Below are 28,000 nucleotides of genomic sequence, written 5' to 3' on the forward strand. Positions count from 1 at the left end.
CACTACTAGTACTACTCCTACAATGACTCCCACTAGTACAACTACCACTACTAGTACTACTCCTACAATGACTCCCACTAGTACAACCACCACTACTAGTACTACTCATACAACGACTCCCACTAGTGCAACCACCACTACTAGTACTACTCCTACAATGACTCCCACTAGTACAACTACCACTACTAGTACTACTCCTACAATGACTCCCACTAGTACAACCACCACTGCTAGTACTACTCCTACAATGACTCCCACTAGTACAACTACCACCACTACTGCTACTACTTCAACCACCACTACTTCGTCTAGTACGAGCCGCCTCACTACTAGCACCGCTGATTTATCTCCGACCAGTCCAACAGCAGCACCAAGCCTGCTCGTTGTTCCCAAAGACGAAGCCCAGTCCCGCCCCGCCCTCCAGAACTCGAGCATTGGGCGGGCTAAAGCGGCGGCGGAACAGGGGCCGATGAAGACCGGCGTGGTGGCCTTCACGGTGCTGGGGCTCGCCATACTGACGCTGGTGATGGCCGTCGGCGGACGCAAGGCGATGGAGTCCTTTGACAGACGTCACTACACGAGACTGGAGCTCAACGACCTGCACTATGAGGTGTGAGGAAGACGAGCAAAATCTTCATTGGGCATGGTTTTTAGGATGAGAGCTGTGAAGGACAATTATTGAGACTTCAACTTATAATATAATATAATAATTGAAGACATTTTCTGTCAGCACAAAATCACAGTTCGTTTCAGCACTATGGGAAGAAACTCCATTCCCATTGGCCGGTTGTTAACTTCATCATGTTCTTCATCCAAGACGACAAAACCTTGAGTTTTAGCAGGTGAAACAGTCAGTGCAGTCAGACCGGTCGGCTATAAATAACAATAATGCAGCGCAGGGAAGCATCACGCTTAATTCCTCCAAACAAGTAGAGCGATTGGCTGACATTTGTTTCACAAACACAGTCGTGTGACCTTTGACACGGTCCTTCCTCCATCCTGCAGCCAAAATGAAATAAACCTGCCTAACTCACGTCAAACTCAAAATAATAAATATCTAAATGAGGTTTGAGCTAACTGCTAATTAAATGAAGGAGCATTTTATTGTTGAGCTTTTCCTGTAAATTTATTAATTTCAGTTTAGAATGGAGGCTGCTTGTTTTTCATCTCAAATTTTTTTCCTCTAATTATTTTGGACTTTTCCCTGAATTCTGATTTTTGCTTCAATTTGCTTGAATCAGGTAACAGGTTAGGGTCATCATGGCCTTCGTCTTTCTCAGCCTCCTGCTGATTGGTTGATTTAGCTCCGTTCAAGCTTCCAGTGAAGAAGAACAAACAGCAATATTTCCCTGGATCTCAGGAAGCATCTGAAGTCATCAGACTGCTCTGGATTGGTTGAGCCGGCAAGCAGACGGCCATTCATTGGCCGTGGGGTCAGTGTTTCAGCCTGCCTGATGCAACTCTTTAAATATTCGATACACTATTGTATCCTGTGTTTTTATACATATGATGGGCTTCTTCTTAAATGTTAGATGGTTTTTCACAGGTACACTTGCCGCGCACTATTTTCCTACAATCCGTCCGTTTGTATGTTACGTCAGCCTGAGAGGAGGCTGTTGTTCTGTGGTTTGACCAGCAGGGGGCAGCAGCAGCCTGGCTCTCCTGTGTACGCTGACACTAATTATCTTCATTGATTTCATGGATGCTAATAGTTGGGTCTTGTTTTGTGAAGTGATGCTTTTGCATAATTTTGGACTTTGACGTTTTGTTATTGTACGGATTAAAAATGTGATTATTTTTCTTTTGTGTTGGTATTTTATTTCTGAACAGCTTCTGGGGTCCGTTCCAGGAAGTGAGTTTAGTGAAAACTCTGGTTCTGTTACCATGGTAACTTAAGATGCGGGTCTGTTACCATGGTAACCTGCTCAATGACAGGTTCTATTAAATAAACTCCCACTTTATCCCTGACTCCTGCTGGGCTGGAGACGCCGCGGAGCTGCTGGACCACGGATCAATATTTATTGAGCGTTTATCGTCTGACTTCAAAGTGAATTTTCTCTGCTGCTCTTTGTTTTCTTTGCCCATGGCAGTTTTGGTTCTAATATTGTCGACAATAAAAGTAGCACTTAAACGCTTGATCCACCGTCTGTAGCGTTCCCCGGACCCCCCCCCCCAATCAGGATGATGAAAGGTGAGCTCCGCAGGACTGCAGGTGGATCAATCATTCTGTTCAAGTGAAACTACATTGAGATTCTGCTGTGGCCTCTGGCTGGATCAGTCATTCACTTTTATTTAGTAGCTAATGTGATCGGTGCATTGATGACACACATAATCAATGCGCCTGAGGATCAAGAATCAAGAATCAAGAATCAAGAAATCTTTAATGTCATTCATACACTCTCATGCACGAACGAAAAACAGCACTCAGGTCCCAGCTCGAGGCACACAACACACATTCATTCAACTTAAAGTAAATATATACACAAAATTAAAAAGTGACAAAGTGACAAGTCCTTCCACAGCGTTAATGTGCAGGGACATTAAGCTACTGATCCAGGAGGAGACAAGTCTGAGTACCGGTAGGGGGGGGGGGGCTGGCAGCTTGGTGTGCAGAGAAGAGCCTAGTCCTGAACATCTCACAGACCAAGGAGGAAGAGGAAGAGAACAGACATCCAACCCCTCATCATCAACGGAGGTTCCTGGGCGTACACCTCCACGATGGTCTGAAATGGAGAACTAAAACACCAGCTATCACCAAGAAGGCTCACCAGGGACTCCGCCCGGGACCTGCTGGTGTCCTGTCTCATGGGAGCGTCCACACTCACTGTGTGGCTGCAGAGAGGAAAGCGCTCCAAAGGGTCATGAACTCTGCTGCTCCCATTGGAAGCAAATCTGTACTAATTAAAATTAAAATGGTTTTTCATTTTAATTAGCTTCCATACTCCCTCCCCTCCCAAGGAACGATGTGTCCTACCCCGGACACTTCCAACTTATGTGCTCGGGAAGACGCCACAGAGGGACAAGGACAAACAGACCGTGTTCAACGGGTCCTGATCCTCTCACTCCACATCCTGCATCTGCAGTGAAATGGGAAAACATCCAATAATAATAGAACGTCACAAATGATCACAACTCTAAATAATTGGTGAAACGTGCAATATCACGTCAATCAATGGGGGCAGGAATGTGAGGCTGGTTCAGCAGCAGCTGATGCTGACGTGAGACGATGGGCGAGATGCGGGGTACACCTCGGACGCGTCGCCAGCCCATCCGCTCACAGACAACCCCCATTTGGAGTAAACAGATAGGATTCGAACCCGCTACCTTTTTGATGTGAGGAGAAAGCGCTAGCGTGAGAGAATGGAATCATAACAACAATAGAAAGCGGAGGAGGAGGAGGAGGAGGAGGAGGAGGAGCAAGGAGGAAGATCCCTCACAGCGGAAGGAGACGGATCTCCTGCAGGACAATGCTGATCGCCTAGCGGGCAGCCAGGATGGAAGTGAGGACGATTTAAGGGACATCGTTGCTGAGTTCGAACTTAATATTGTTGGATCGAAGCATTTTCACCGGCAGCGATGGGAGTACAGCGCTGAGGAGGCCGCCGAGGAGGCCGCTGAGGAGGCCGCGGTGGCCGGGCCGACGACAGCAGGAAGATGGGGGTCGTGCTGCGGAGTCTGTTGTTGTGTAGCTTCTGTTCGCTCATTAGAGGTGAGTTTGTGTGTCCGCCGTTACTGGACTTGTCTTGCGTGAGTTGCGTTAACGACTTGTTCACAGTTGCTATTTGTGTATTTGTGGACCCCCGTCCGGGTCTGGCCCGCTTTGATCTCTTCAGGGCGATGCTAACGTTAGCTAGCCATCCCGCTACCTTTGCGTGCCTGTTAGCCGCAGGAGCAGCGCATGAAACCACAACTAGCCTGTTAGCTGCAGGAATGTCCGTCCGGGCCTCGTTCCTGCCCGGTAGTCTCTCCTGGGCCCCTCTTTCCGAACGGGATGAGTTCTTTTTCTGACTTTAATGCGGCTGTACGTCGACAAACCTCAAATTATGAACTTAAACACTCTGAGCTGATTGGCGCAGCAGCTAGCATAACAAATGCTACAAGTCTCATGCTAGCGACGCTAACTGCCTCTATTTGGATAAAAGCTCATTTGTTAGCATTCTAACAGGACAGAGATCATTTTCAATTGATAAACCTTCTTTTAAGTGTTAAAGGCTCAACAAAATAAATATTTTGCTATCTATAGACTATATATGTTTTGTGTAACTTTTGTAAAGTATCAAAACATTTCAATAATAAAGATTAATTTACTGAGAAATAACACACACATTAGAAATTAACCTAAGATGTTAGGTTAATTAAAACCAGAATAAACCATTACAATATTTTAAACTTTAAAGGAAAGATGGGTAAATAAAACCCCCACAAATAAAATCATGACATTCAATAACCACTGGAATAGTTTTAAATTTACATTTACCATATTTTAGGCTCAAACTAACAATTTAATGATCAGATTTTTTTAATACAGTGATTTAGAAGACTCTTTAAAATGAGGTGGAAATAATTTGATCCTTTTAATTTAAATGTTGAAACCAATGCCTCGGGTTTCCCCCGGATGAGCTGGAAGAAGTGGCCGGGGAGAGGGAAGTCTGCTGATGCTGCTGTCCCCCCCCTTGCGACCCCGCCCCGGATAACAGGTTGAATACGGATGTGTGAAAGAACAAACTTGAAATCCTTTCAATCGAGTGAATATTTATCATTCTATCACTGGAAGTGACAGAAGCTGTAGAAATCACGATAATCAATCTAACGTCCAGCTCGCTGTAATTGCAAGGCTATAAAATATCATTACAGATTATCTGTAAAAGATTCAAAGGACAAGTAAACTCACGCTTTCCACAATGTGCTGTGAAATGTAGTACTAAACGAATATATTAGGTTACATCTATTTCAAGCCAAAATAAACAACATCTTTTCTAACAGTGTTAGCATTAGCTTGTCCTCGGAGCATCCAGTGTCGGACCACAGGGCTTCAGGCTAGCGTCGATTTAATGGGATGTGGGCTTCATTTATTGCGATATTGCATCGATATCTATGACATTTTCCTGAATACAGTTGGTCATTGGATCGGTTACGCAGCAAGCCGTTCACTCTTCTGTTCTGCTGAGCCGAGGAACCCATAAAAGCTCTTATTTTCTCTCCCACTGCAATTGTGACGGTTTATAATAGCACACGTATCACTGGATGGACGATCAATAACACGGCGTGTAAACGCAGCCTTTCGATATGGCCGCCAGGAATGCATTGTGGGAAATTTGGAAAAGCCTGAAGCCCTCAAAGGACTCTGGAGAACGGCGGGTCTGATTGAAACATCCTCCTGGAAGGTCGGCGGCTGTGATGATGCAGTAAATATTTGGAGAAGTGAAAGTGAGCCGGGGGGGGGGGGGCAAGGTCAGCAGAAAGGAAGTAGATAGTTCAGCTGCATCAGCAGAGGGTTCATTGTATCTAATGATCGACCCCGATCAATCCGCTAATGTTGATCCATTCAGTGCCGAGTCATTCTTTTTTCTTCTTTGTAACACCTTTTATGTCTTTTGTCCTCCAGCTGTGCCTCTGCTGCTGTACGCAAACAGGCGGGACCTCCGGCTCGTGGACGCGGCCCACGGAAAGGCTAACGCCACGGTGGTGGTGGGGGGTCTGGAGGACGCCGCCGCCGTGGACTACGTCTACTCCCAGGGTCTCATCTACTGGAGCGACGTGAGCGAGGAGGCCATTAAACGCACCGTCTTCAACCAGTCGGGGGCCAGCGCCATCCAGATAGTGGTCCCGGGACTGGCGTCCCCAGATGGACTGGCCTGCGATTGGTTGGGGAGTAAACTTTACTGGACGGATTCAGAAACCAATCGGATCGAGGTGGCAGAGCTGGATGGGTCTCTGAGGAAAGTTTTGTTCTGGCAGGAGCTGGACCAGCCGAGGGCCATCGCTTTAGATCCAGAACGAGGGTGAGTCTGTGAGACGTGGTGTGACGTGTGTTCTCTGCCCCCCCCCCCCCCCCTCGGGGAGAAGGTGGGCTTTGATTACTAGCTCAAGGATACATCAACATGTAGGCTGAGGGAACTGGGGCTTCAACCACTGGGGTGACCTCGTGCAGTCCTGGTCCTGGTCCTGGTCCTGGTCCTGGTAGAGCCCGAGGCTCTAGTTCCTGGAAAAAGAGGACGGGTGTGTTCCTACTGCTTTGCTTGGATCTGGATCAGGATCAGGCTCGGTTGCAGCTTCGTCCTCTTGTGGTGATGAGTGGAGGATGCTCCCAGTTCACCGTTACTTCCTGTTACATCACTGGAAACATCTGGATCTCAAGTTATATGTGCCACAAGCTAAGCTAACGTTAGCATTAAGACTGCCTGTCTGTCCAGAACCATGATGAGGTTGGACTCTTGAATTCTTCTTTCTCTTTCATCTTGTCCCCTGGGGGGTTGCCACAGCAACCCAAAGTTCTCCGCTTCACCCTGTCCTTTGCATCGTCCTCCCCAACACCAGCCACTCATGTCCTCCCTCACTGCGTCCATGTCTCTTCTCCTGGGTCGTCCTCTAGTCCTGTTCCCTGGTAGTTCCATCCTCAGCATCCTTCTACCGATATAGTCCCTGTCTCTCCTCTGGACATGTCCAAACCATTGAAGTCTGGTCTCTCTGACCTTGTCTCCAAAACGTCTAACCTTCACTGTCCCTCTTATTGTCTCATTTCTAATCCTGTCCAACCTGGTCCCTCCCAAGGAGAACCTCAGCATCTTCATCTCCTCCCCTTCTAGCTCCGCCTCCTGTCTCTAAGCCGTCCATCATGGCTGTCCTCACCACTGTCTCTCAGCCGTCCATCATGGCTGTCCTCACCACTGTCTCTAAGCCGTCCATCATGGCTGTCCTCACCACTGTCTCTAAGCCGTCCATCATGGCTGTCCTCACCACTGTCTCTAAGCCGTCCATCATGGCTGTCCTCACCACTGTCTCTAAGCCGTCCATCATGCTGTCCTCACCACTGTCTCTAAGCCGTCCATCATGGCTGTCCTCACCACTGTCTCTAAGCCGTCCATCATGGCTGTCCTCACCACTGTCTCTCAGCCGTCCATCATGGCTGTCCTCACCACTGTCTCTAAGCCGTCCATCATGGCTGTCCTCACCACTGTCTCTAAGCCGTCCATCATGGCTGTCCTCACCACTGTCTCTAAGCCGTCCATCATGCTGTCCTCACCACTGTCTCTAAGCCGTCCATCATGGCTGTCCTCACCACTGTCTCTCAGCCGTCCATCATGGCTGTCCTCACCACTGTCTCTAAGCCGTCCATCATGGCTGTCCTCACCACTGTCTCTAAGCCGTCCATCATGCTGTCCTCACCACTGTCTCTAAGCCGTCCGTCATGGCTGTGCTCACCACTGTCTTGTAGACCTGTCCCTTCGTCCTATCACAGAGACACCTGATACCCCCCCCCCCCCCCCCCCCTTCCAGCCTGCCTGCACACGATTCTTGCATTCTTATCTCTGGAAATGTTTTATGCTGGATGCCGTTCCTGCAGCAATCCTGCATTTATCTGTTCTTGGGACCGGCTCAAGGGAGACACTGGCTGTGCTACGCTAGCTGCTGCTAGCCGTGCTAACCATGCTACCTGTGCTACCTGTGCTACGTATTAGGTTGCATTTGAGAGGCCTCTTCTGCTTCATTCTTTGCAAAGACGTCTGCTGTTGGCAGCTAGGCTAGCTAGCATTATTTTAGCTACTTTCTCCGGTGACTTGAGATCCAGATTGGCTGGGTCATAGATGTCCTTCATCCAGTCATAGATGTCCTTCATCCAGTCATAGATGTCCTTCATCCAGTCATAGATGTCCTTCATCCAGTCATAGATGTCCTTCATCCAGTCACAGATGTCCTTCATCCAGTCATAGATGTCCTTCATCCAGTCATAGATGTCCTTCATCCAGTCACAGATGTCCTTCATCCAGTCATAGATGTCCTTCATCCAGTCATAGATGTCCTTCATCCAGTCACAGATGTCCTTCATCCAGTCATAGATGTCCTTCATCCAGTCATAGATGTCCTTCATCCAGTCACAGATGTCCTTCATCCAGTCACAGATGTCCTTCATCCAGTCACAGATGTCCTTTATCCAGTCATAGATGTCCTTCATCCAGTCACAGATGTCCTTCATCCAGTCACAGATGTCCTTCATCCAGTCACAGATGTCCTTCATCCAGTCACAGATGTCCTTCATCCAGTCACAGATGTCCTTCATCCAGTCATAGATGTCCTTCATCCAGTCATAGATGTCCTTCATCCAGTCACAGATGTCCTTCATCCAGTCACAGATGTCCTTTATCCAGTCATAGATGTCCTTCATCCAGTCACAGATGTCCTTCATCCAGTCACAGATGTCCTTCATCCAGTCACAGATGTCCTTCATCCAGTCACAGATGTCCTTCATCCAGTCATAGATGTCCTTCATCCAGTCATAGATGTCCTTCATCCAGTCATAGATGTCCTTCATCCAGTCACAGATGTCCTTCATCCAGTCACAGATGTCCTTCATCCAGTCACAGATGTCCTTCATCCAGTCACAGATGTCCTTCATCCAGTCATAGATGTCCTTCATCCAGTCATAGATGTCCTTCATCCAGTCATAGATGTCCTTCATCCAGTCATAGATGTCCTTCATCCAGTCACAGATGTCCTTCATCCAGTCATAGATGTCCTTCATCCAGTCACAGATGTCCTTCATCCAGTCATAGATGTCCTTCATCCAGTCACAGATGTCCTTCATCCAGTCACAGATGTCCTTCATCCAGTCACAGATGTCCTTCATCCAGTCACAGATGTCCTTCATCCAGTCACAGATGTCCTTCATCCAGTCACAGATGTCCTTCATCCAGTCACAGATGTCCTTCATCCAGTCACAGATGTCCTTCATCCAGTCATAGATGTCCTTCATCCAGTCATAGATGTCCTTCATCCAGTCATAGATGTCCTTCATCCAGTCATAGATGTCCTTCATCCAGTCATAGATGTCCTTCATCCAGTCACAGATGTCCTTCATCCAGTCACAGATGTCCTTCATCCAGTCATAGATGTCCTTCATCCAGTCATAGATGTCCTTCATCCAGTCACAGATGTCCTTTATCCAGTCATAGATGTCCTTCATCCAGTCACAGATGTCCTTCATCCAGTCATAGATGTCCTTCATCCAGTCACAGATGTCCTTCATCCAGTCATAGATGTCCTTCATCCAGTCATAGATGTCCTTCATCCAGTCACAGATGTCCTTCATCCAGTCACAGATGTCCTTTATCCAGTCATAGATGTCCTTCATCCAGTCACAGATGCCCTTCATCCAGTCACAGATGTCCTTCATCCAGTCACAGATGTCCTTCATCCAGTCACAGATGTCCTTCATCCAGTCACAGATGTCCTTCATCCAGTCACAGATGTCCTTCATCCAGTCACAGATGTCCTTCATCCAGTCACAGATGTCCTTCATCCAGTCACAGATGTCCTTTATCCAGTCATAGATGTCCTTCATCCAGTCATAGATGTCCTTCATCCAGTCACAGATGTCCTTCATCCAGTCATAGATGTTGTGACGTGCCCTCCTGCTCCTCCAGAGGGGTGGGGTCGGGATGTGAGCCCATCAGCATCGCTCTGTCTCTGTCGTCTCTCGGCTTTCAGCTTTTGATCTAACGTGGCGCGGGAGATGAACCCACCCCAGCGCCTCCTGTGATTGGACGGTGTCTGATACACAAACGTAAACAAGTTCAATCTGTATTCAACGATTGGTTCAGCATCACATTGATTTGATGGTTGTTTCTCTTGTATTGATCATGCAACCTTTAAAGTAAGGAGTGATGACATTCTGCTGAAGTTTAGAGGACGTGTCGCCCGTCCCTCGTTTGAAATGGCCCCTCATGTCATGCTGAGTTGCTTGATGTTGATGTGGGCAGCTTACCTGTTGCCTTCAAGCTGGGAAATCCTCCTTTTTTAGGTTGATTTGGGGCTAACTGCCTTTTATATGTCTACCCTTATCCAGCCCATTTGACTTTTCCTTCCCCCACTCAGACGCTGACAGGAACACTCGTACGACCTTTCATACATATTTGGGCTGGTCAACCCAAATACACCAGACTGTAGGAGTGAAGCAAAGAAGCTGACCTTACAACCTGACCTTACGTCAGTGTGTTTGATGATCTCACAGAGGCGGACGACCTCCTGACCTCTGCTTTGGATTTCCCGGGTGCATCAAGTGGCAGACTGACTGCTATGTGTGTCGAACTAAGTACAAATGAGGTTTGTTTGGTTGAAATATTTTCAATGGTTGCTCCATTTCTTTACATGAACAATGAAGAACATTCTTTAAGACCATGAGCCGTTAAGGAAAATAACTGAGTCCGCTGGGTTTCATCTGGACCCAGCTGGAAGCTGAGATTGGACTCTATGAAGAGAGCATCCACCACCTGCACCAAAACCAGAAGAAGTACTAGCTACATGCTAACGGCCGTCAGAAGGGTCGTAGCTAGCGCTCGTGATCTGCTGCGAGGCTGAAGGAAAGTTATTAATATTCAGTATTTATGCTGATGATGCAGGACGCAGCTTAAAACAGGAACAGAATCTGATGGATCTGCTTTCTGTGCTCCATCTGAGTGGTATTGATTTGGGTTCCGTGGGCCTGTGGTTGAGCCTTTGAGCAGAACTGGTTCTCCAAATCCACCCTGGAACGCAGATCTGGACTGAGTTCAGCGAGATGATGAATGCATCAGGTACCGAACACAAAGCGGCTCTTGTGGCGAGGGGATTGTGGTTCTGCTCGCTCCAGGCTTCCTCCCCTCTCCGGCCCGCCTCGGCTGCATTGTTGTCTGGGAATGCTTTCCATCTGTGCGGAGACGTTTTACCTGGAGCTGCAGGTTGTTTGTGTCCCAGCTAGCTGCTCAGGTTCTGCTTTGTTAGCGGTGAAACCCAACCAGCTGCCTGTTGGAGTTAGCCCATCAGTTCAGGTCTTTGTCTGGGGGGCCCCAGCAGCCCTGTTAGTGGTTCTGCTAGAGGTCTACCATAAGCTGCCTGTGTGATAGTGTAATCTCCTTCTGATGGCAGCTTTCTAAACGTTGCTTCATAATGTTTGCAGCGCTGGTGACCTCGGCTCGGCTCGGCCCGTCTTTGCTCTGAAGCGGACTTCCTCCAGCTCCAGAACCTCTTTAAGAAAAGCCGCTGGAAGGCTCGGCCCCGTTGGACAGCAGTTATTCGTGCTCTTCTTTTGAAACTTCTTTCTTGCTGTTTAGTTGAGCAGTGAGGTGGATCTGGATCTGGATCTGGACTCTGAGATGGAGAGGCTTGTTCATTCCTTCACACAGATATGGCCTGAATAAATGGATCATTCATCACAGGCTCCTCCTCCTCTTCTGTTTTTATTGTTGTCTAATCAATCATTCCATTGTTTTTGAAGAGGGTGTCGCCTGATGTTTCAAAGCCTCATCTGCTGCAAACATCTGGTTCCCTTTGGAACTAGAACCTTATTTTTACATGTCAACCTTCGAGAGACAGGTGGTGGCGCTGCTTCTTCTTCTGTGGATAAAGCAGACGAGGCGTGCTGCTGCCCTCTACTGGTTGTTACTGGGTTAGTCTGGTTGCCCTGATGCCATGTTCCTGTCTTCTCAGGTTCATGTACTGGACCGACTGGGGCGAGATCCCAAAGATCGAGAGGGCGGGGATGGACGGGAATAATCGCTCCATGATCATTGACAAAGAGATCTACTGGCCCAATGGGCTGACGCTGGACTACAGCCAGCTGAAGCTCTACTGGGCCGACGCCAAACACAACTTCATCCACCGCTGCAACCTGGACGGTTCCTCCAGGTACCGGCTTCACGTCAGCTCACCTGACTCCGTGTTATTAGAGCCGGTAATAAATGTCTCTGTTTCAGGGAGGTGGTGGTCAGAGGGGAGCTGCCCCACCCGTTTGCCCTCACCCTGTACGAGGACACTTTGTTCTGGACCGACTGGAACACCCACTCCATCCATTCATGTAGCAAACAGACCGGGGGCCAGCAGCGCGTCGTCCACTCGGACATATTCTCCCCAATGGACATCCACGTCTTCAGTGCTAAGAGGCAGAACGTGGGTGAGTAGAGCGTCCCGGGTCCTGGGTCCCGGGCCCAACATGCCCCGGGGCATCCTGACCCTGACGGCGTGCTCTGTGTCGCAGTGAGCAGCCCCTGCTCTACGAACAACGGAGGATGTTCCCACCTGTGTCTGCTGTCCCCACTCTCGCCCTTCTACCGGTGTGCCTGTCCCACCGGGGTACAGCTGCTGGATGACGGGAAGACCTGCAGAGAAGGTGAGGACACGTCACACCTCGTGTCCTGTTCTGATAGAACTGTGGTCCATATTTCAGTAGTTTGGTTCCACCTCTGACGGAGGTGGGTTTAATGCTTCTACCATCCGAACACGCAGTCCCACAGGCAGAACCTCAGGCGCCCCCCCCCCCTTACTCTCAACACATTCAGAGGCACGAGGCAGGTCTTAATAAGGGGGCGGGCGTAAGGAGGCGGAGACTGTCACCCGGTCCGAGAGGGGACTGGCGACAGAGCACTCACACCTACTGAAAAAACACAGCACATACGTTACGAGCCCCAGCAGAGCACAACCCCCCCCCCCCCCTCCTGAGCGACCGGGGGATGTCTCGGGTGTCTTGTCTTTCCGGGTGGACCGGCATCTGTCTCGGGCGTCTTGTCTTTCCGGTGGACCAGCATCTGTCTCGGGCGTCTTGTCTTTCCGGTGGACCAGCATCTGTCTCGGGCGTCTTGTCTTTCCGGTGGACCAGCATCTGTCTCGGGCGTCTTGTCTTTCCGGTGGACCAGCATCTGTCTCGGGCGTCTTGTCTTTCCGGTGGACCAGCATCTGTCTCGGGCGTCTTGTCTTTCCGGGGGACCAGCTGCTGTCTCGGGCGTCTTGTCTTTCCGGGGGACCAGCTGCTGTCTTCTTAGGACTCTGTGTTGTCCCTTAGGAGCGACTCAGATGCTGCTGCTGGCTCGGCGGACAGACCTGCGCCGCATCTCTCTGGACACGCCGGACTTCACGGACATCGTCCTGCAGGTGGAGGACATTCGCCACGCCATCGCTATTGACTACGACCCGGTGGAGGGATACGTCTACTGGACGGATGACGACGTGAAGGCCATCCGCCGCTCGCTGCTGGACGGCAGCGACGCCCAGTTCCTGGTCACGTCCCAGGTGAATCACCCCGATGGGATCGCCGTGGACTGGATCGCACGCAACCTCTACTGGACAGACACTGGAACGGACCGCATCGAGGTGACCCGGCTCAACGGAACCATGCGTAAGATCCTGATCTCTGAAGACCTGGATGAGCCGAGAGCCATCGTACTAGATCCCGTGGCTGGGTAAGTGTGTCGGCATTAAAATACGGATCAGCGGAACCTCGGTTCTCCAACAACTCTAGCATTAAAATACGGATCAGCGGAACCTCGGTTCTCCAACAACTCTAGCATTAAAATACGGATCAGCGGAACCTCGGTTCTCCAACAACTCTAGCATTAAAATACGGATCAGCGGAACCTCGGTTCTCCAACAACTCTAGCATTAAAATACGGATCAGCGGAACCTCGGTTCTCCAACAACTCTAGCATTAAAATACGGATCAGCGGAACCTCGGTTCTCCAACAACTCGGACAGATCAAATGGAGTTTAAAATGAGTCGGTCAGGTTATTTATTTATTTATTGTGTTTGTGGACGGCTGTGTGGTCTGCTAGACTTGGGACAAATAAGGTTCTGAACTGAGGTGGGTCGACCTGCCGTAGGTGTGTGTGAACTGAGTGTCCCCCTTTTGCTACTGTTTCTGACACACCTGTTGGAGACAGAAGTGAGGGACGCTGTCCTGCAGCATCTGTTGGAGACAGAAATGAGGGACGCTGTCCTGCAGCATCTGTTGGAGACAGAAATGAGGGACGCTGTCCTGCAGCATCTGTTGGAGACAGAAATGAGGGACGCTGTCCTGCAGCATCTGTTGGAGACAGAAGTGAGGGACGCTGTCCTGCAGCATCTGTTGGAGACAGAAATGAGGGACGCTGTCCTGCAGCAGCTGTTTGAGACAGAAATGAGGGACGCTGTCCTGCAGCAGCTGTTTGAGACAAATTATTATGATTATGGAACAAATGATGTTGGAGAACCGAGGTTCCACTGTATTTTGAGAGGTCTTCGGGGGTTACCGACGTTTGCTCGGAGACTTCTGGGACACTGATATCGCTAGCTCCCTCACTGATTGATGTCCGTTTCCAGGTACATGTACTGGACCGACTGGGGCGAGGTGCCGAAGATTGAGCGTGCGGATCTGGACGGGATGGAGCGGATGGTGATGGTCAATACGTCGCTGGGGTGGCCCAACGGCCTTGCCCTGGACTATGACCAGCAAAAAATCTACTGGGGCGATGCCAAGACCGACAAAATTGAGGTGGGTGTTCACCTGGGGGATGGGAGGAGCCTGATGATGCTCCGCCAGAATAAAATGACAACTTGTTTATTCTGATCATGTCAGCTTCAAGCTGGAAGATAAAACGGCCTGATTTTAATATTGATAAGCAACTTTATCTGTTATTTTCCTGAGGGAGTTTTCGTTTCAGCGTCACCCCAGGCCCCTGAAAGGTGGTGATGGGGGGCGGGGGGAGCGGGGAGGAGCCTGTACTTTGCAGCGTGATTCCACATCTGGTTCCGATTGCGGCCTGCACTCGAGCTGCGGGCGGCCCCGTTTAGAATAGACCTGAATCTGAAACCGGCGCCGCTGCAGCTGCTAAAGCAACCGAAGAGCTGAGGATGGAAACTTCATTTTATATTTAAACGCTGTGTGTGCGTTGGCCATGCTGGGGCTTCTTTGGATCGGCCAATCACATCGCTGCCTTGTGTTGATGGTTTTGGGCCTCTGGATTCCTGACATTTGTCCTCCGAGGCTTCACGTCTCTGCGTATCTGAGATACGACTGACGGAAACTCTTTTTCATGGGTTTCCTTTCACCATTATCATCTGATCAGACACCGTTTCTTGTATCGCAATTGATTACAATGCTGAGCCTTAGATGATGACAGGTGTGTCTGCCTCTTTATTGATTTATTTAATCAAGTACTAACAGGACAATATTCCTTCAGGACAAAAATAAATAAAGATGAAAATAAACTCTGACAGTTACTGTAAAAACGAGATAAATACATAAGAGCAAAACAATTCTGCCACCCTTTAAAGCTCTGATTCATTCTGGTCGCCATGACGATGCCCATTGAGGAGGAGTGGATTACGAAATGCTCTTTGCTGCATTTGGAAAATGATGAAAATGAATGTCTCTTAAATCTGAATCAAGGATGCTGCCAGCTGGTCATGCTCAGGGCGTTGACCCTCCTGTTTGTGTCTCAGGTGATGGATGTGGATGGGACCGGGAGACGGGTGCTGGTGGAGGACAAACTGCCTCACATCTTTGGTTTCACTCTGTTGGGTGACTTCATCTACTGGACCGACTGGCAGCGCCGCAGCATTGAACGTGTCCACAAACGCACTGCGGAGAGAGAGTTCATTATTGACCAACTGCCGGACCTCATGGGGCTCAAGGCCACCTATGTCCACCAGGTCTCCGGTGAGTTCAGGGTCCAGACCGGCACAGATCGGAGTACAGGTCTGGCTGCAGGATATATGTATCAATCACTGTAGCTACGTTAGCAGGCCTCAAACACTGTAGCTAACGTCGGCGGGCCTCAAACACTGTAGCTAACGTCAGCGGGCCTCAAACACTGTAGCTAACGTCAGCGGGCCTCAAACACTGTAGCTAACGTCGGCGGGCCTCAAACACTGTAGCTAACGTCGGCGGGCCTCAAACACTGTAGCTAACGTCGGCGGGCCTCAAACACTGTAGCTAACGTCGGCGGGCCTCAAACACTGTAGCTAACGTCGGCGGGCCTCAAACACTGTAGCTAACGTCGGCGGGCCTCAAACACTGTAGCTAACGTCGGCGGGCCTCAAACACTGTAGCTAACGTCAGCGGGCCTCAAACACTGTAGCTGACGTCAGCGGGCCTCAAACACTGTGGCTAACGTCGGCGGGCCTCAAACACTGTAGCTAACGTCGGCAGGCCTCAAACACTGTAGCTAACGTCGGCAGGCCTCAAACACTGTAGCTAACGTCGGCGGGCCTCAAACACTGTAGCTAACGTCGGCGGGCCTCAAACACTGTAGCTAACGTCGGCAGGTCTCAAACGCTGTAGCTAACGTCGGCGGGCCTCAAGCACTGTATCTAACGTCGGCGGGCCTCAAACACTGTGGCTAACGTCGGCAGGCCTCAAACACTGTAGCTGACGTCGGCGGGTCTCAAACGCTGTAGCTAACGTCGGCAGGCCTCAAACACTGTAGCTAACGTCGGCAGGCCTCAAACACTGTAGCTAACGTCGGCGGGCCTCAAACACTAGCTAACGTCGGCGGGCCTCAAACACTGTAGCTAGCGTCGGCGGGCCTCAAACACTGTAGCTAACGTCGGCGGGCCTCAAACACTGTAGCTAACGTCGGCGGGCCTCAAACGCTGTAGCTAACGTCGGCGGGTCTCAAACGCTGTAGCTAACGTCGGCGGGTCTCAAACGCTGTAGCTAACGTCGGCGGGTCTCAAACGCTGTAGCTAACGTCGGCGGGCCTCAAACGCTGTAGCTAACGTCGGCGGGCCTCAAACGCTGTAGCTAACGTCGGCGGGCCTCAAACGCTGTAGCTAACGTCGGCAGGTCTCAAACGCTGTAGCTAACGTCGGCGGGCCTCAAACACTGTAGCTAACGTCGGCGGGCCTCAAACACTGTAGCTAACGTCGGCAGGCCTCAAACACTGTAGCTAACGTCGGCAGGCCTCAAACACTGTAGCTAACGTCGGCGGGTCTCAAACGCTGTAGCTAACGTCGGCGGGTCTCAAACGCTGTAGCTAACGTCGGCGGGCCTCAAACGCTGTAGCTAACGTCGGCAGGCCTCAAACGCTGTAGCTAACGTCGGCAGGCCTCAAACGCTGTAGCTAACGTCGGCAGGTCTCAAACGCTGTACCTAACGTCGGCGGGCCTCAAACACTGTAGCTAACGTCGGCGGGCCTCAAACACTGTAGCTAACGTCGGCGGGCCTCAAACACTGTAGCTAACGTCGGCAGGCCTCAAACACTGTAGCTAACGTCGGCAGGCCTCAAACACTGTAGCTAACGTCGGCGGGTCTCAAACGCTGTAGCTAACGTCGGCAGGCCTCAAACGCTGTAGCTAACGTCGGCAGGTCTCAAACGCTGTAGCTAACGTCGGCGGGCCTCAAACACTGTAGCTAACGTCGGCGGGCCTCAAACACTGTAGCTAACGTCGGCGGGCCTCAAACACTGTAGCTAACGTCGGCAGGCCTCAAACACTGTAGCTAACGTCGGCAGGCCTCAAACACTGTAGCTAACGTCGGCAGGCCTCAAACACTGTAGCCAACGTTGCAGGCCTCAAGCACTGTAGCTAATGTTAGCAGGCCTCAAACACTGTAGCTAACGTGAGTTCAGTGTTGAAGATATCTTGGCTTTTTTCCTGATTTTGCAGATGTTATTTTAAATTAATAATTCTAAACAGAATAAGGTTCTGGTTTTCCTTCCACCAGCAATGTTTTTAATGCTAAAGATTAATGTCTTTTTGTTTTAAGAAACCTGTTGTCTCCATAACTCACCTGTGGCCCCGCTGTCCTCAGGTACAAACCCCTGTGCAAAGAATAACGGTGGCTGCAGCCACCTCTGCCTCTATAAGCCTCAGGGCGTCCAGTGTGGGTGTCCCATCGGACTTGAACTTATTGCTGACATGAGGACATGCATTGTCCCTGAGGCCTTTCTGCTGTTTTCTCGCCACACGGACATCCGCCGCATCTCCCTGGAGACCAACAACAACAATGTGGCCATTCCACTCACCGGCGTCAAGGAGGCATCAGCGCTTGACTTTGACATCACAGACAACCGCATCTACTGGACGGACATCACCCTCAAGGTGAAGACAGGCCTGCTGATTGGCTGGACCTGTAACATTCTTCTCATTATCCTTTTACTCCTTTGTTCTTCTTTCTCCTTTCCTCATTCTTTCATTCCTTTCTTCGACTCGTGCACACTCCTGTCCTTCTTTTTCTCCTCTTTGTAACTCCTGCTTGTTCTCTTTCTTCTTTCACTCCATTCTTTTTCTCCATGGTGGTTCAGCCTGGTTTGTAGACCCTGACCGCTGATGGTTCTGGTCTCTTGTGTTCTCCGGTAGACCATCAGCCGGGCCTTCATGAACGGCAGTGCTCTGGAGCATGTGGTGGAATTTGGTCTGGACTACCCTGAGGGGATGGCAGTTGACTGGCTGGGAAAGAACCTGTACTGGGCCGACACAGGAACCAACCGCATTGAGGTAGCCAAATTGGACGGGCAACACCGGCAGGTCCTGGTATGGAAGGACCTGGACAGTCCACGAGCTCTGGCTCTGGATCCTGCTGAAGGGTGAGGAAGAATGTGTGGTGAACACTGGAAAAGTTCTGTGTTTGGTCTATCAGCGATGAAGACGAGCCAGATGGTGTACATGATCTTCATTCTGTTACTCTACTTTCATTGGGTTTCATGTCTCATGTTCTGCGGTATTGAAGATGGTCTACATTTCTGTTTGTCTCTAAAGGCTGTCCTTTGACTACAGCCAAAGAGTATTTAACAATCATTCACTGCTTTACTCATTGATGTTGTCAGAATACTTTGCGTTTTTTTAGATTGTCAAAAATATGTAATGCCAGCTTCCCACAGAATATTCTTCACTATGACGAAACACGGAATGAAAGATTAAAGTCTCTTCTTTCTTTAGGAACAAAAGGCGTGCTCCTACCATCTTATTGCCGTTGAAGAGAGGCGGGTTTCAGTGTCAGGGTTTGCAGTGAACGTTTGGGTTATAGATATCTTAACGTCACTGAGTTAAATATTAATTTCAATTTTACACCAATGCAAGCGTTAAATTGTCCGTAGTGTGTGCGTGTTGGCCCGCGATGCGCTGTCTACGCTTCAGGAGTGTACCCCACCTTTCGCTTGTAGCCAGGTGAGGGGCTCCAGCAACACCTGTGACCCACAGAGCGGCTAAAGCGTCTCGGTGGTGTGCGTTCCTGTTCCCTGTACAGGGTCTGATGAGCCTCGTGTTTGTGTCACCAGGTACATGTACTGGACCGAATGGGGTGGGAAGCCGAAGATCGACCGGGCAGCGATGGACGGGACGGGACGGATCACTCTGGTGGCCGATGTGGGTCGAGCCAATGGGCTCACCATCGACTACGCGGAACGGCGACTGTACTGGACTGACCTGGATACCACACTCATCGAGTCGTCCAACATGCTTGGTAAGAATCGAAGCATCCGGAAGTTGAATTGAATCGACCAATCGTCTCATCGCTCCTGTCCTTCCTGCAGGTCAGGGTCGTGAGGTGATAGCCGATGATCTCCCGCATCCCTTTGGCCTCACCCAGTACCAGGACTACATCTACTGGACGGATTGGAGCCAGCGCAGCATCGAGCGGGCCAACAAGACCAGTGGACAGAACCGCACCATCATCCAGGGCCACCTGGACTATGTCATGGACATCCTAGTCTTCCACTCCTCCAGACAGGGTGGCTGGAACGCCTGTGCCTCCACCAACGGACACTGCTCCCACCTCTGCCTCGCCGTTCCAGTCAGCAGCTTTGTGTGTAGCTGCCCCGCCCACTTCTCCCTCAACTATGACAACAAGACGTGCAGCGGTAAGACCCTGCCCCCCACAAAATGAGCCTCCATCTCCATTTTTAAAAAGATGTGTGAAAACCAAGGCGCTAAAGCCCTCGTTGTGGCGTCCATTGAGCTCCCCCGCAGAGACGCTTGTTTTTACTTTGGCTGAAACACCAAAATAAAAACTACGACGACAGCAGCGTCTAGTGAACGTTGGTCCAGCAGCACTTCCTTTCTCTTTGAGTGGCCTGCTGAGAGCTGCTAGCTGCTAGCTGCTAACAGTTGCTTTTTAAACATCCCAGATCAACTCAATGCAAAACCAGCGCCAGCCCTTAGCGAGGGTGACGACACGGCCTCTGACGTTTTCCTGCTTCACTTCCAGCTCCGACTTCCTTCCTGCTGTTTAGCCAGAAAAGCGCCATCAACCGGATGGTGGTGGACGAGCAGCAGAGTCCTGACATCATCCTGCCCATCCACAGTCTGAGGAACGTCCGGGCCATCGACTACGACCCGCTGGACAAGCAGCTGTACTGGATCGATTCCAAGCAGAACGTCATCCGCCGCGCTCAGGAGGACGGAAACCAGGTCCAAAGAGTCGAGATGCAAATTGTTTCACTTGCAGCAAGATGCAAGGGAGAAGAAGTCCGCTTCACGGTTGTTGGGGAAACGGGGCTTCTCCCCCATGCTTGTTATAGATCAGGGCGGTACATACGTACGTCATGCAGCATAGAACAGGGATGAATGATGATTGTCCATTTGTCCAACACAGAGCACGACGGTGGTGTCCAGCTCTCTGGTTGGACCCACTCAGGGTCTGCAGCTGTACGACCTGAGCATCGATATCTACAGCCGCTTCATCTACTGGACCAGCGAGGTCACCAACGTCATCAACGTGACCCGGACGGACGGCAGCAGGGTGGGCGTGGTTCTGAGAGGAGAGCATGACAAACCCAGAGCCATCGTCGTCAACGCCGAGCGAGGGTGGGTGTCCCGCCTCTCACTTAGCGCCGGGACGGCTCTGATATCTGCTGTTGCTATAGAGACAAAGGGTGGAAGACATACCTTCTGAGTTTCCTCTTGTCTTGCAGGTACATGTACTTCACCAACCTGCTGGAACGTTCTCCAAAGATTGAGAGGGCGGCGCTGGACGGGACGGAGCGAGAGATGCTGTTCTTTAGCGGTTTGGGGAAACCCGTGGCTCTGGCCATCGATAATGAGGTGGGCAAGCTGTTCTGGGTGGACTCGGACCTGCGACGCATTGAGAGCAGCGACCTGTCAGGTGAGCCTGGGGGGACGGGGGGACAAACTGCGTGCCAGCAGTTTTTGCTCATTTTGCCCTATTTTACTATGCAAATAGGGAACTGAGCAAATGGAAGCTCAAAGTCTCGTCTTCATCAGAAACAGGAACCGTGTTGCTGCCGTTTTCCGTTCTGGAGTTCCTCGGTCACTAAACCTATTGGAGCTCAATTTTAACTCTTTCTCCGTGTTCCGGTCTCAAACCGCTGGTTCTGGTGAAACTGGCAGAAACGAAAGAAGACTTCGTAGGACTAAATCAGGCTTTAGGGTTGTGTTCACGCTTCAAGCTCTTATTCCTGTTTTGATCTGACCTCAGTCTGTCGCTGTCCCCCCTCCTGCCTCCCTTCAGTTTCTCACCCGTTTTGTTGTCTTAGTTCCTGAACCTTTTCCCGACAACTTTGTTTTTTGGGGGCTTTTTTCCCATCCTTTGTTTTGAAATAATTCAGGAGCCAATCGGATTGTGATCGCGGACTCCAACATCCTGCAGCCGGTGGGTCTGACTGTGTTTGGGAATCACCTGTACTGGATCGACAAACAGCAGCAGATGATCGAACGGATTGACAAGACCACCAGAGAGGGGCGCACCAAGATTCAGGCTCGCATCGCCTATCTGAGCGACATCCACGCCGTCCACGAGCTGGACATGAGAGAGTACAGTGAGTCGACTGGACAGGAGCAGGGCGGGGTCGCCGGCGGAATAACTGCAACGCTCCTTCTGACATTCTGCAGGTAAACACCCGTGCACCTTGGACAACGGCGGCTGCTCCCACATCTGCATCGTGAAGGGAGACGGGACGACCCGCTGCTCCTGTCCCGTCCACCTGGTGCTGCTACAGGACGAGCTCTCCTGTGGAGGTGAGGTACAGTTAAATCGGGTTCGTCTTCTGGTTGTCATGGGCGAGTGACCGACTCCTCCCCTCAGAGCCCCCGACCTGTTCCCCGGAGCAGTTCTCCTGCACGTCGGGCGAGGTGGACTGCATCCCTCAGGCGTGGAGGTGTGACGGTTACCCCGAGTGTGACGACAGTAGCGACGAGGACGACTGTCCCGTCTGCTCGGAGTCAGAGTTCCAGTGCGACAGCCGGCAGTGCGTCGACCTGAGCCTGCGCTGCAACGGCGAGGTCAACTGTCAGGACCGCTCCGACGAGAACAAGTGTGAAGGTGAGACATGGTGATGATGATGAAGATATTTATTAGATAGAATGTTAGAGTACAGGTACAGTCACACAGTAGCATGTGTTACAGTACAAGTACAGTCACACAGTAGCATGTGTTACAGTACAAGTACAGTCACACAGTAGCATGTGTTACAGTACAAGTACAGTCACACAGTAGCATGTGTTACAGTACAAGTACAGTCACACAGTAGCATGTGTTACAGTACAAGTACAGTCACACAGTAGCATGTGTTACAGTACAAGTACAGTCACACAGTAGCATGTATTACAGTACAAGTACAGTCACACAGTAGCATGTATTACAGTACAAGTACAGTCACACAGTAGCATGTGTTACAGTACAAGTACAGTCACAGTAGCATGTGTTACAGTACAAGTACAGTCACACAGTAGCATGTATTACAGTACAAGTACAGTCACACAGTAGCATGTGTTACAGTACAAGTACAGTCACACAGTAGCATGTATTACAGTACAAGTACAGTCACACAGTAGCATGTGTTACAGTACAAGTACAGTCACACAGTAGCATGTGTTACAGTACAAGTACAGTCACACAGTAGCATGTGTTACAGTACAAGTACAGTCACACAGTAGCATGTGTTACAGTACAAGTACAGTCACAGTAGCATGTATTACAGTACAAGTACAGTCACACAGTAGCATGTGTTACAGTACAAGTACAGTCACACAGTAGCATGTATTACAGTACAAGTACAGTCACACAGTAGCATGTATTACAGTACAAGTACAGTCACACAGTAGCATGTGTTACAGTACAAGTACAGTCACACAGTAGCATGTGTTACAGTACAAGTACAGTCACAGTAGCATGTATTACAGTACAAGTACAGTCACACAGTAGCATGTATTACAGTACAAGTACAGTCACACAGTAGCATGTGTTACAGTACAAGTACAGTCACACAGTAGCATGTATTACAGTACAAGTACAGTCACACAGTAGCATGTATTACAGTACAAGTACAGTCACACAGTAGCATGTGTTACAGTACAAGTACAGTCACACAGTAGCATGTGTTACAGTACAAGTACAGTCACACAGTAGCATGTATTACAGTACAAGTACAGTCACACAGTAGCATGTATTACAGTACAAGTACAGTCACACAGTAGCATGTGTTACAGTACAAGTACAGTCACAGTAGCATGTAATACAGTACAAGTACAGTCACACAGTAGCATGTAATACAGTACAAGTACAGTCACAGTAGCATGTAGTACAGTACAAGTACAGTCACACAGTAGCATGTAGTACAGTACAAGTGGGGCGTCTCCTCTTGGAGGATCTTTGACGACTGTTGTTGTTGTTGTTGTTGTTGTTGTTGTTGTTGTAGTCCGCTGTCCTCCGGACCAGTTCGCCTGCTCAAATGATCAGTGCATCGGCAAACACAAAAAGTGTGACCACAACACGGACTGTCCCGACAACTCCGACGAGATTGGCTGCTGTGAGTCCCGCCTCCACCAAACAGCAATCCCAAACGTGTGTTGTCTGGGGGGGCACTGAACGACCTCCTTCTCTGGTTCCAGATCCGACAGAGGAGCCGCCGCCTGCACCCAACAACACCATCGTTTCCATCGTGGGCGTGGTCATGACGTTGTTTGTCGTGGGCGCGGTGTATTTCGTGTGTCAGCGGGTCCTCTGTCCGCAGATGAAAGACGATGGCGAGACCGTCACCAACGACTTTGTGGTTCACGGGCCTTCGTCGGTGCCGCTGGGATACGTGCCACACCCGAGCTCGCTGTCCAGCTCGCTGCCAGGTACGCCGTGCGGCGCGGCACTCCACTCACCTGCGTGATGGACAGGACTCACGCCGGTTTTGTCATCGGCAGGTATGTCCAGAGGGAAGTCTGTGATTGGCTCGCTCAGCATCATGGGAGGGAGCAGCGGGCCACCGTATGACCGCGCTCACGTCACCGGAGCCTCGTCCAGCAGCTCGTCCAGCACCAAGGGAGCCTACTTCCCCCCGGTGAGCCCCCCGACGATCGATCAATAATCCGACTGTTAACAGCTGTATTGATCTGTGATTGATGTTTGGTTTTCTAGATCCTGAATCCTCCTCCGTCTCCTGCTACAGTTCGCTCTCAGTACACGATGGAGTTCGGTTATTCGTCCAATAGTCCGTCGACTCACCGCTCCTACAGGTGCGTCAGAGGCAGGCTGCTATTTATGCTAAGCTAAGCTAGCCCACTGCTGGCTGGCTGGAGCCTCACATTTACTGAAGAAAACAAACAATAACTGTCGGCTAAATATGAAACTACAATCAGGAGCTAATTATCTTAGCTTCGCATCAAGGTTAGCAAAGGTAGCATGTGGGAAGATCTGTATATAAATGCTAAGGCTTAGCATCAAGTCTAACTAGCTAGCCTGTTGGTTGCCAGGTAACGATTGTAGACAGGAAGTCCCCGTCTGTGTCTCTGCTCCTGACTGCTCTGTCGTTTGTGTCTCAGCTACCAGCCCTACACCTACCGCCACTTTGCTCCTCCCACCACGCCCTGCAGTACGGATGTTTGTGACAGCGATTACACGCCGGGACGACGGGCGCCGCTGAAGTCGAGTGCCGCCGGCGCCAAGGGCTACACCAGTGACTCTGAGCCGTTCCCCCCCCCGCCCACACCTCGCAGCCAGTACCTGTCGGCGGAGGAGAACTGTGAGAGCTGCCCGCCGTCACCTTACACCGAACGCAGCTACTCGCATCACCTCTACCCGCCGCCGCCATCGCCCTGCACTGACTCTTCATGAGCCCCGCCCCTTCCACACAGCTCCGCCCCCTCAATGTAAATAGCAATTGTGCGTAAATGAGGTTAAAAATGGGAAAGAGACTGAAGCAGGAGGATAAAAAGGAAAACTCGGAGCTGTAGAACTTTTGTACATTGAAACAGAGAAAAGCATATTTATATATTTTCTATACGGCGTTTACTGTCCTCCAGATTTCTACTCAGAAATTTGTACATTTTTTAAGAAAAGGTTTTATTAAAATCACAAATATAAGTTGCCTTAAAGCAGGAAGGACAAAAAGCACAGGATGAAATTTAACAGAAGAAGAGGTCGTTGGTTCACCTCCCCGTCTGCTCTGTGGGATGTTGGTCGTTGGTTCACCTCCTCGTCTGCTCTGTGGGATGATGGTCGTTGGTTCACCTCCTCGTCTGCTCTGTGGGATGTTGGTTGTTGGTTCACCTCCCCGTCTGCTCTGTGGGATGATGGTCGTTGGTTCACCTCCCCGTCTGCTCTGTGGGATGTTGGTCGTTGGTTCACCTCCTCGTCTGCTCTGTGGGATGTTGGTTGTTGGTTCACCTCCCCGTCTGCTCTGTGGGATGTTGGTTGTTGGTTCACCTCCCCGTCTGCTCTGTGGGATGTTGGTTGTTGGTTCACCTCCCCGTCTGCTCTGTGGGATGAAGGTCGTTGGTTCACCTCCTCGTCTGCTCTGTGGGATGTTGGTCGTTGGTTCACCTCCCCGTCTGCTCTGTGGGATGATGGTCGTTGGTTCACCTCCTCGTCTGCTCTGTGGGATGTTGGTTGTTGGTTCACCTCCCCGTCTGCTCTGTGGGATGTTGGTTGTTGGTTCACCTCCCCGTCTGCTCTGTGGGATGAAGGTCGTTGGTTGGGGGTTAGCACATCTTGCGTCCGTCGGACCCCCTCGATGTTCAGACTGAAACCAAAATGTTTTGTTCCCCCCAGGAACCCGATCTTGTGCCTGAACAATTCAACGTCTTCATATCGGATTGGGGAAGTACAAGTACCCACTAAATGCTCAATAGTATTTTTGTACCACATATTGTGTAGTAACGTATTTAAAAGCTATATAGGATCCTTGTAAATCTATCATTGCAGTACTTTCCATTCCGTCTTGTTTTTATATTGCCTCGTGTTTTTCTACTCCAAACGTACGCCGACAATCTCAAATGGAACCCCCCCCCCCCCCCCCATCGGTCCCTCTGGTGTTTGAAGTCGGCGACCAGGCGAGTGGCGGCGTCCGTCCTGCTGCCTTGATGAGCAGAACCGCCTGATGGTTCTGTAGCAGAGAGAAACGCCACCAGCGGGGTCCGGTCAGTCTGGATTGGTTGAAGAATCCAGATGTGAGGTTCTACTAGTCCTGCCTTCTGAGGCCTGTGAGACCACATCAGGGTCCGCCTTTGATTGCAGCAACGAGGTCCGCTTCATCACGGGCCCGGCTGCCTCTTCCTCGCTGGTACTTTCAGGCTTCTTCTCAGATGCCTGCTCTCGTGAATTCAGACATTTTGGAGACGTTCTCATTCTCTGCCTGCACTTTACTGGACTTTGATGTTTTTACGTACAAAACTTCCTTTCCGTCGTGCAGCAGGAGGAAAGTTGCGTCTGAAAGACGACGCCCAGGTGTACCTCGAGAGCACCTGCGGTTCCTTCAGGCCCTTCAAAGTTCTCTTCTGGTTCGAAGGCGTTTTATGTCGGATCAGCTGACGGTCCTGTGAAACCGGTCCCGTGGATTCCAGAACACAAGCCAATCATTTTTATCGTTCAATAAAATGTGACCTTCCAAAAGCAGGAACGTTTCTCGAGTAATTCAGTGGTAACCATGGTTACCATCGGTTGCCCTCTGGGCGACACCACGGTCCACACGCTTGGTTCTTTGACCTGGAACGGACTTTCTGCAGATCGAGACAGACGGTAGAAGACGCTCCAAGAAAGTGAAAAGATGAGGTCGTTTGAAGTGTTGCTGTTTCCATCCTTTCTCTGAGGTCAACAGGAAGTGATGTCACGTTTAAATGTACATCATTGATCTCATGGTGCTCGGGGATCGTTTAGGAGTTTCCTAACTGTTTTATATGATGACTGCTTTACCCGATCACCAGTTGGGCCTGTTCAGCCAATCAGCAGCCACCATAAGCTGTTGTAACTCGTGCTGGTTGATTCTTTTTGCTGATATAAAGTGAGTGAACTTTGAACTCGTCTGTGCTGATTGATCCGAGAATGACAACGATGCTGAAACAGAATGAGAGAATTACTGATTCTATTTGAGCTGGTCCACCCGAAGGACAAGACACCCCGAGACGGAAGCTGGTCCACCCGAAGGACAAGACACCCCGAGACGGAAGCTGGTCCACCCGAAGGACAAGACACCCCGAGACGGAAGCTGTTCCACCCGAAGGACAAGACACCCCGAGACGGAAGCTGGTCCACCCGAAGGACAAGACACCCCGAGACGGAAGCTGGTCCACCCGAAGGACAAGACACCCCGAGACGGAAGCTGTTCCACCCGAAGGACAAGACACCCCGAGACGGAAGCTGTTCCACCCGAAGGACAAGACACCCCGAGACGGAAGCTGGTCCACCCGAAGGACAAGACACCCCGAGACGGAAGCTGGTCCACCCGAAGGACAAGACACCCCGAGACGGAAGCTGTTCCACCCGAAGGACAAGACACCCCGAGACGGAAGCAGGTCCACCCGAAGGACAAGACGCCCCGAGACGGAAGCTGGTCCACCCGAAGGACAAGACGCCCCGAGACGGAAGCTGGTCCACCCGAAGGACAAGACGCCCCGAGACGGAAGCTGGTCCACCCGAAGGACAAGACGCCCCGAGACGGAAGCTGGTCCACCCGAAAGACAAGACACCCCGAGACGGAAGCTGTTCCACCCGAAAGACAAGACACCCTGAGACAGCTTCTGTCTTCAGCCTCTTGGACGAGAGTTGGAACGTTTTCAAGCCAACTTTAACAAGTCCGTTTGATTCTTGGTGATTCAGACAAATAAACCACAACG

The 28,000-nt window shown here is 50.6% G+C and overlaps 1 protein-coding gene across 2 annotated transcripts; it reads left to right on the forward strand.

Moving 5' to 3' along the window:
* Positions 1-550: 550 nt before the first annotated feature.
* Positions 551-27,171, forward strand: lrp6 (low density lipoprotein receptor-related protein 6). 2 transcript variants are annotated; one of them, XM_068755042.1, is made up of 24 exons: positions 551-569; positions 3,623-3,709; positions 5,606-6,002; positions 11,683-11,880; positions 11,949-12,145; positions 12,230-12,361; positions 13,031-13,427; positions 14,324-14,495; positions 15,446-15,662; positions 17,757-18,046; positions 18,305-18,531; positions 19,222-19,406; positions 19,477-19,803; positions 20,151-20,353; positions 20,538-20,749; positions 20,857-21,047; positions 21,511-21,720; positions 21,794-21,919; positions 21,987-22,223; positions 23,599-23,709; positions 23,792-24,022; positions 24,095-24,231; positions 24,309-24,406; positions 24,713-27,171. In XM_068755042.1, the coding sequence occupies exons 1-24, from the start codon at positions 551-553 to the stop codon at positions 25,002-25,004; spliced, it is 4,893 nt and encodes a 1,630-aa protein (XP_068611143.1). In that variant the 3' UTR covers positions 25,005-27,171. The 2 variants fall into 2 exon arrangements, with proteins under 2 accessions (XP_068611143.1, XP_068611144.1); XM_068755043.1 differs by lacking the exon at positions 551-569 and having other exon boundaries at positions 3,453-3,709; positions 21,987-22,230; positions 23,597-23,709.
* Positions 27,172-28,000: the final 829 nt, after the last annotated feature.

The sequence above is a fragment of the Brachionichthys hirsutus genome, chromosome 22 (genome assembly GCF_040956055.1).
Source record: "Brachionichthys hirsutus isolate HB-005 chromosome 22, CSIRO-AGI_Bhir_v1, whole genome shotgun sequence".
Classification (NCBI taxonomy): Eukaryota; Metazoa; Chordata; class Actinopteri; order Lophiiformes; family Brachionichthyidae; genus Brachionichthys; species Brachionichthys hirsutus.

What these genes read in the sequence shown, in the direction of transcription:
- lrp6 (XM_068755042.1), top strand. An exon ending in CGACGAGAACAAGTGTGAAG is followed by an intron (nt 22,224 to 23,598) that starts GTGAGACATGGT and finishes TTGTTGTTGTAG; the next exon opens with TCCGCTGTCCTCCGGACCAG. An exon ending in CTCCGACGAGATTGGCTGCT is followed by an intron (nt 23,710 to 23,791) that starts GTGAGTCCCGCC and finishes CTCTGGTTCCAG; the next exon opens with ATCCGACAGAGGAGCCGCCG.